Source organism: Trachymyrmex septentrionalis, unplaced genomic scaffold (assembly GCF_001594115.1).
Source record: "Trachymyrmex septentrionalis isolate Tsep2-gDNA-1 unplaced genomic scaffold, Tsep1.0 scaffold132, whole genome shotgun sequence".
NCBI classification, from domain to species: domain Eukaryota; kingdom Metazoa; phylum Arthropoda; class Insecta; order Hymenoptera; family Formicidae; genus Trachymyrmex; species Trachymyrmex septentrionalis.
The window spans coordinates 1,068,811-1,077,884 of NW_017304461.1; the positions used below are offsets into that span (position 1 = coordinate 1,068,811).

Here is a 9,074-nt window from a genome sequence, read left to right on the forward strand (position 1 = left end):
TAAATTTTTGGTGTCATTATCTAAACAAACTATTTATTCAAATTTCGTAAATTTTTTTCAGTGTAGTCTTTGACATGTTCAACTTTTCTAACTTGATCTATTTATTTAATTTCTCTTTATTTAATTTCTTTTTATTAGAATTATAGTTTTAAATAATATTAGTGTGTATCTATAAATAAATAATAATCTGTAAATAATTTTACAGATGGTTGATTCACACGATCGAAGGGATAGGAAATAAACGAGATGGTTATCATTCAATTCAAGCTGCACTCGCTGGAAAGAATGGCTCGCAATGCGGATATTGTTCTCCTGGCATGGTAATGAATCTTTACAGGTATGTATATCTCTGTGTGTGTGTGTGTGTGTGTGTGTGTGTGTGTGTGTGTGTGTGTGTGTATGTGCGCGTGTGGTAAAGAAATTAATTAATTGAAATTATCACATTTTTTTTAATCAAATCATATTACAATCTCGGATATACAGATAAATGTGTGAAAAAATTAGCAAATAAATATTGTTAGTCAAAATAAAAATTGTAATTTAAAAATATATGCATAAATAATGATGCGAGTTAATTAAAATTGTCATATTTAAAAAATAATAATTTTAGACGTATACAATTTTCTCGAAACTTTTGGTGTTGCAGTAAATTTTCATTGAATAATACATAATAAAGAAAAATATTAGTAAATAAATTATTAGTTAAAATAATCAAATATAATTTAAATTATATATATATATATAAGCAAATCATAAATTAAAACATTAATACATAAATAATGATACGCGGAAGCGAGCATAATCTACATTTATATGATATTCAAAATGTTAAGCCCTTTATGCATTGGAGATTGAAAATTGAAGATTAGAATTTGATGATAAACAGACAATTTTTTAAATTTAATTCGTTTTATTTCAATTGACTGAATTATAATCTCTAATTCGTAAATTCCTGATAAGGATTTAACAGAATGTAAATAAATTTGTATATATTATATTAGCATATGCATTTTATTATCGTAATTTTCAGTCTTGTGCAAGACAAGAAATTAACTATGCAGGAAATCGAGAATTCCTTCGGTAGTAACATCTGTCGATGTACAGGCTATCGTCCAATTTTGGACGCGTTTAAGGGATTTGCCAGTGATGCATCTCCACAATTAGCGAAAGACATTCGCGATATTGAGGTATGTTTTGATAGAGATATGACGTAAATATTTTATTTCACATCGGTAAAGATTTCATTTTTATATTTTCGAATTTTTTACTAAAATTTGATTCTATTTTCATAGAATTCCGTTTTATGTATGTAATAACTATAGTTACTATTTTATTAATATTATGAAAAACTGTTATATATTTGTTTAAATATTATTATAAATCCAATAATACATTTTATAGGAGATCTATAAAATTAAAACCTGTCCGAAGAACGGAATGCCATGCAAAGGCACTTGCGCGGATAGACATTTCTCAGATGGAAATACGCTGGATATAAAGTTGGCGGATACGGAATTCTATAAAGTTTACTCCATCGAAAATTTATTCGCGATATTTCGAGAGAAGCCAGATGCAACGTACATATTAAACGGCGGAAACACAGCACATGGTAATTTGTTTTCAATTTTTACGATATAAATCAAGACAAACAGATAGAATAAAAAATATATAATATATATAACAAATTAATAATTTTTATAGATTATTGAATTCTTCCAAAACAATAATTGTTTGTGCCACAATATTTATAATATAATATATTGTAACATATTTATTATTGATCACACTTTTTACAATTTTTTTTTAATTCAAACGAAATGAATTTTTTGTCTAAAGAACTATTTTAATTTTTTTCTTATAATGAGAGTTTTGTTTAAATGAGAATAAACGAAAATACGTTTCTGATATTTATATAAAAAAGAGCGTTTTTTTATTACATCATTTTTTCATATATTAAATGTATCATTAAATAACACAGTAGATTATTTAACACATATAAAACATATCCATATTTATTGTTCGAATTTAAATGAGTTTTCTTTATTCCGCGATTGATGTTAAAATAAATATTTGATGTTAGAATAAAACATTTCAAAATTTTTGTTAACTTAAATCAACAAATGATAAATACTAAATAATCAGTTTTCATAAAAATATATAAAATATTGAGAATATAATCTTACAGGCGTCTATCGGACTGGCAAAAACGATCTCCGCATTGATATAAATGACATCCTGGATTTACGTCGCATCGAAAAAACTAATGATTCTCTAACCCTGGGCGGAGGCGTATCTCTCACCACGGCGATGGAGACCTTTGAGAAGTACTCGTCAGAGACCGGATTCAAGTATCTTCATCACCTGGCCCATCACATCGATTTGATTGCCAGTGTGCCCGTGCGTAACATCGGTAGCATCGCTGGCAATCTGATGATTAAGCACGCACATAATGAATTCCCGTCTGATTTGTTCTTAATGCTGGAAACCGCCAGTACTCAAATACATATCCTCGAGGCACCGGGAATCAAGAAGAGCATGATGCTGCAGGATTTTTTGCAGACGAACATGCACCACAAAATCATCTACAGCATAGTGTTGCCGGCACTATCTGATGATTACGAATACAGATCCTACAAGATCATGCCTAGAGCTCAAAATGCTCATGCTCATATCAACGCCGGCTTCCTCTTCAAACTCGACGGCACCGGCAAGGTAATAGATAAATAATCCCTTTCAATTATTCGTATTTTGCGTTATTATTAATCACTATAATTCAGTACATTCGCAATATTTCACGAAAAGCTATTGGAGAGGCCTAATATCATCTTTGGTGGTATCAACGAGCACTTTTTACATGCGAAAAACACAGAGCAACTGCTAATGGGTAAATCTATCCTCGACAAGCAAGTGCTGAAGACAGCTTTGGAAACATTGCATAATGAATTGCAACCCGATCATGTGCTGCCAGATGGTTCGCCGGAATTCCGCAAGACTCTCGCCATGGGACTATTCTATAAGTTTGTGTTGAGCATCAAACCGGAAAATGTGAATTCGAAACTTCGCAGTGGAGGATCCATTTTAAAACGAGATCTCTCTTCAGGTACGCATAAAGTAACTAAATGATAATATATCTTTGCTTTTTAAGTATTCCTATATATGTAAGGAGTTAAATTTGTTTTAATATTTTTTTACATAGAATGTTCGACAATAGAAGGCAAAAATTTAAGGAGTTATTTTAGTGATAAAAAATTGAACAAAAATTAAAAATTAAAAAGTGAAAGTAAGACTTTGTTTTCAATTACAAATGTTTAAATATTAAATAGTAAAAATGTCTAAAGCGCGTGAATATTTAAACACACATTTAATTAAAAGATGAAACATTTATCACAATTTTGTTATCTCTTTATTTCCATTTTACTTTATCATCTAAAATAATTCCTTAAATTTTCTTCTTATTGCTGGACGTTCTATATACACATGAATAAACTTATGTTGAGAAGATGGAATTATAGCCCTTCATTTATATTTTATAAATCTATATTTTTATATATAATATAATATTGAAATGTAGATTAACATATATTTATACTAAAAAAAAGATAGAGAAATACTTCTTAAACCGATTTATTTGTAAAAAGTCGTGAGATGCTTCTGATTGTTTTAATTTAAAAAATCTGATTACTCTCTAGGTACGCAAGACTATGACACAGATAAAAACGTATGGCCGGTGAACAAGCCTATGGTAAAGTTGGAGGCGATCCAGCAGACATCAGGCGAGGCTCAGTATTGCAACGATCTACCACCATATCCTGGAGAAGTATTCTGCGCTCTTGTACTTGCGAAAGTCGCTAATGGCAAGATCGACAGCATAGATGCGAGCAAAGCACTCGCTATGAAAGGTGTAGTGGCATTTTTCAGCGCCAAGGATGTACCCGGCAAGAATTTGTGCATCTCGGCTTCCAGCCGACTAATGCTGTTGATAAATGACGAGTTGTTATTCGCTGAAAAGGAAGTTCTCTATGCTGGCCAGGCGATCGGCGTGATCGCCGCCGAAACGCATAATCTGGCAAATGAAGCCGCAAAATTAGTAGAGGTCAAATATTCTGAGACTTTGAAGAAGAAGCCGGTGTTAACCATTGAGGATTCCCTCGTTACGAAAGACGATACCAGATTCATGAAAGGCATTAGCATTCCAGCGAAAAAGAAAGGTGTGAATTAATATTTGAGTAAGATAAGAAAAAAATTATAATTAAAAATGTCCAATCACAATTATAAAACAAAATAAAACCGAGTAATTTGAGAAATTTAATAACTGTATTTTTATACGAAATAAGTATAAGTAGTTGTTGCTAATCATTGAAATGTAGAAATGGTAGAGCAATTCTCTTTCTTAAACCTTTTGTGTTATTTTACAGGAGATGACGTTCAACACAAGATAAAAGGCGTATTCCTAACCGGCAGCCAGTACCATTATACTATGGAGCCTCAATCCTGCGTTTGCATTCCTGCAGAGGATGGTATGGACGTTTATCCAACGTCGCAATGGATGGACCTCATTCAAGTATCGGTTGCGAATGTTCTCGGTGTTAAGAACAATAGGTAATTCATCTCCCGCGACTGTTTCGAGAGTATTATTAATTTAATAGTGATAACGTGATTTACACGTTTATAATTTCAGACCGGTAAGAATAAATCAAACAAAAGGAATAAATTAAATTAGCGTAATAATCGTGTGAATTCAATTTTTGTAGTATCAATGTTCACATCAGACGAATCGGCGGTGGATACGGAGCGAAAATTTCGCGGAACGTGTTATTCTCATGTTCTTGCGCGTTAGTATGTCACAAACTGAATCGCCCAGCACGATTAATTATGTCTATTGAGGGCAATATGCAAGCGCAGGGCAAAAGAGTTTCTTCACGCCACGAATACGAAGTCGGGGTAGACAACGAGGGAGTTATTCAATACAATAATTCGAAATATTGGGCCAACGCGGGCTGTAACTTCAATGATCCCCATGCTTGGGTCCTATGGCATCATTTTGGAAGGCATGTATTAAAAAATATAATACATATAATAAAAATAATTAATATTTTCTAATAATACTTTAATATTAATCGTTTCTTCAAAATTTCAGAATTTAAAGTAAATTTTGAGAATATTTTATCATTTATCAATATATAAAATTTAAAAAAGATATTTATAAATAAGGAATTAAATTAAATTACTAAATTATTATTTGACTTATACTAAACACTAAAATTTTTGCGGAATCCACGAGAAATGAAATAAAAATTATGATAATATTTATTTGAATCATAAAATGAATTTTATTAAATATCATAAAATAAAACTTTTAAAAAAAAAATCAAAATAATAATTTATGTTCAAGCAATTACTTTATTAGATACAATTCATGTTAATTTTTTATAATATATTAACTTTTTATATTAGTTTTATTAGTCTTATTAAATTTTTAAGATCTTAAGGTCGGTATTTACAGTCAGATCTTATATTCAAGACCATCTTAAGTACGGTCTTAAGAAGTCATGAACCAATCAGAAGACTGCATTAGCGTCTTAAAACATTACTTAAGTGTGGATAATTGTTACCGATTATTTACAGTTGTTACACAATCGATAGTTGGATGTTCGACGGATTCGATGTACGAACTGACTTACCATCAAACACATACTGTCGAGCGCCAGGATCTACGGAAGGAGTGGCTATGATCGAGAATATAATGGAGCACATTGCAAAAGTGACAAAAAAGGATCCACTACAAGTCAGATTGGCGAATATGAACGATGAGGATAAGGCCGTATTAGAATCTATGATAAAGGATCTATCGAAATCGGCTGATTATGAGATACGAAAGCGGGCAGTTGAGACATTTAACAGAGAGAATCGCTGGAAGAAAAAGGGCATCGCTCTGGTACCAATGAAGTATTCATTCGGTTACTGGGGCCAATTTAATGCTATGGTGTCGGTCTGCGCTCGCGACGGTACAGTTTGCGTGACGCACGGTGGGGTTGAATGTGGCCAAGGTATAAATACCAAGGTACGCGAATGAAAGTTTTTTTCCTAATTACTTTAATTCCTAATTTACCTAACTTACCTATATAAATATCAAGAGATTTTTTAAATAATTTTTTTAAATAATTTATATTTTGATTAACAATTTCAAACATATAATTAAATGTAATAGAAAGGAAATTAAATTTAAAAATTTAGAAAATCTTTATAAATTCTTTTTTATATATCTAGTCATAAATTCTGCCATAAATTCTGTCAATAGTTTAAACAGATAGAGCAAAAAAATAATAAAAACAGATAAAAACCCAAAGTTATACATATATTCTGAAAGTAGAAAAGAAAAAACTACAAAACCATCTATGTTTTACTTGAAATGCCCGCCTTTCTTCCGCACACATTTGCGTTAGAGCACTCATCGATCAGTTTATGCAGGACTGTCAGAGGAAGCTTCTCAACTGCTGATACAAGGAACGCTTGAGCGATTTTAAATTGCAATGAAACTTCTTGCATGCCATCTCAACCAAAACGCTCCATAGCTTTATAGCGAGCTAAGGTATGGATTTTCAGACGACCAATCAGAAACTTTGATGGAACACGGAATATTATTCTTTCCAATCGATCGATGAGTGGTCCCAACGTTTACACAAATGTGTGCGGAATAAAGGCGAGCATTTTGAATAAAAAACAAATGATTTATATGTATAACTTTAGGTCTATCTATTGTTTTTTTTTTACTCTATCCTTTTAAACTGCTGATAGAATTTATGGTAAGACTAAGTAGAAGCTAGACTGTAGAAGAAATGATTATTTAACTGCTTGTATTTCATTCCGATTTATATAAAAATAATATTTATTTTATATAGGTTGCACAAGTAGCAGCTTATACTTTAGGTATCGATGTAGACTTAGTCACCGTGAAACCATCCAATAATTTAATAACGCCAAATAACTCAGTTACCGGGGGCAGTATTACTAGCGAGGCTTGTGGATATGTAAGGACTCAATTTAAATCATTTACAATGTTTTAACGAAAATGACGCGATGTGTAAAAGCGATCGTTTGATTTTAGGCCGCGATTCAATGCTGTAAAGAAATCTTGAAGAGACTCGAGCCGATAAAAGAAGAACTGAAGAATCCAAGCTGGCAGGAACTTGTTCTTGCAGCATATCTAAAGGATGTTGATTTATGCGCGCGCTATTTGTAAGTATTTAATGCAACTCACTTTTAACGTAATAATAATGATGTATTGTATCGTATAAATGTTAAGTTATTAAACATTTTGACGTCTTCTAAAAGTACCATATTTTTTCCATTAAAAAAAAATAATTATCATATTTTTGTTACAAACTAGTACATTGTGCAGTTTAAATGCTTTGTTTGCATTTTTTTTTTGGTTGAGAACAATATATCCATATCATAATAATTTCAGTTTAGTTTTGATAAATAAATAACATATTTTTATGTGTTGCATTGTAAATTGCATATTTTTATATGTTGAGAAAAGATGCGGAAATATAATATTCTTTTAGTTGCTTATTAATCTATTATTAGTCTATTATTTATCTATTAATTATAATTTACTACACTTCTACAGGTACGCGCCCACGCAGGATGATACACTCAAGCCTTATAACATTTATGGTGCCACTATTGCCGAAGTAGAAATCGATCTGTTAACCGGCCAGCATATTATCAGAAGAGTCGACTTGATGGAAGACGTGGGTGTAAGCTTAAATCCGGAAATCGATGTTGGTCAAGTAGAGGGTGCTTTCGTGATGGGAATAGGATACTGGACTTCTGAAGAGTTGGTGTACGACTCTAAAACAGGATTATTAACGAATGACAGAACTTGGGTACATTATGTTGAATTTTGAACTAATAACTCTATCAGACAATTGCTCTGATTCATTGATATTATCAGACAAGAATGATTAAACTTAAAATATTTTATTCCTATTTGCCATAGAACTATAAACCGCCAGGAATAAAAGATATTCCGGAGGACTTCCGTGTATCTTTCCGCAGAAACGCGCCTAATCCATTCGGTGTTCTTCGATCAAAAGGTAAGAAACTCTATCAATTTTCATATTTAAATTCTTATTATCTGTTAAGAAAAAATTAAGAATTTAAAGTTCATAACATTTCTTGTAAATTTCTTCAGATTAAATTAAAAAATTGATCGTAAAAAAGAACAGATCTGAAAAGATTGAAAAATTTAATGCCTATTAATTATTGAAATTTTTTTTTGCAGCATCCGGTGAACCACCGCTTTGTATGGCTTTTGTAATTCCAATCGCGATCCGCAATGCGTTGAACTCTGCTAGAGCGGAGATGGGAAATAATGTATGGTACCAATTAGGTAAGAACACGAATGCAAATAATAATTAAGTATATTCGTTGTAGTTGATAACATACAGGAAGAGTTAACTTTGTGGCTTGCACTAGTTTGTACATTTTTCATAATAAAAATAAGTATTCTTTACTGCAAGATATAACATTTCTTTCTCTCTCTCTTCTTTTATAAATTTGTAATTTTTTAAATAAAATATATTATTGCAATATATGCACTCATTTATTACTTATAATTTTTACAGATGGATCATATACCAATGAACGCATACTTTTAAATGGTTTAACCAATAAGGATAATATGGTGCTGTAAACAAAAATGAGATTTACAAACAAACTGGTGCTTTTAAACTAAATCTTATGCTTATTATATTGTAGTTAGTTGCTCTAATTTAAAATAGGGTTCCTAATACAAAACAATTTACTTATTCTTTTTTTATAAAGATTTTAGAGTAATATAATAATTATCAGAACAATTCAATTAGTTAAGGTTTAACTAAGACATTTATTATGTTAAATATTTTTAATAAATATTGTTTATTAAACACCTGATGTATTACAAGTAGAAAATATCACAATAATATCTGCAACATAATGTATAATTTATATTAATAATAATATATAATATAAAATAAGTAAACGTAATAATTCAATATAAATATACTTCTTGCGAAATTTTCTACTTGTAG

The 9,074-nt window shown here is 30.8% G+C and overlaps 1 protein-coding gene across 3 annotated transcripts in view; it reads left to right on the forward strand.

Annotated features, from left to right (window-relative positions):
- Window positions 1-8,853, forward strand: part of LOC108757100 (xanthine dehydrogenase/oxidase-like) — a 19,838-nt gene extending 10,985 nt beyond the window's left edge. For all 3 annotated transcript variants that reach the window (XM_018501450.1, XM_018501449.1, XM_018501451.1), the window contains 15 exons: window positions 206-337; window positions 1,031-1,187; window positions 1,402-1,609; window positions 2,186-2,712; window positions 2,803-3,100; window positions 3,690-4,208; window positions 4,416-4,599; window positions 4,752-5,048; window positions 5,626-6,061; window positions 6,900-7,028; window positions 7,106-7,236; window positions 7,631-7,889; window positions 8,003-8,099; window positions 8,288-8,395; window positions 8,631-8,853. In XM_018501450.1, the coding sequence (XP_018356952.1) occupies window positions 206-337; window positions 1,031-1,187; window positions 1,402-1,609; window positions 2,186-2,712; window positions 2,803-3,100; window positions 3,690-4,208; window positions 4,416-4,599; window positions 4,752-5,048; window positions 5,626-6,061; window positions 6,900-7,028; window positions 7,106-7,236; window positions 7,631-7,889; window positions 8,003-8,099; window positions 8,288-8,395; window positions 8,631-8,698 (3,550 nt within the window). In that variant the 3' untranslated portion in view covers window positions 8,699-8,853. The remainder of the gene's footprint in view (window positions 1-205; window positions 338-1,030; window positions 1,188-1,401; window positions 1,610-2,185; window positions 2,713-2,802; window positions 3,101-3,689; window positions 4,209-4,415; window positions 4,600-4,751; window positions 5,049-5,625; window positions 6,062-6,899; window positions 7,029-7,105; window positions 7,237-7,630; window positions 7,890-8,002; window positions 8,100-8,287; window positions 8,396-8,630) is intronic.
- Window positions 8,854-9,074: the final 221 nt, after the last annotated feature.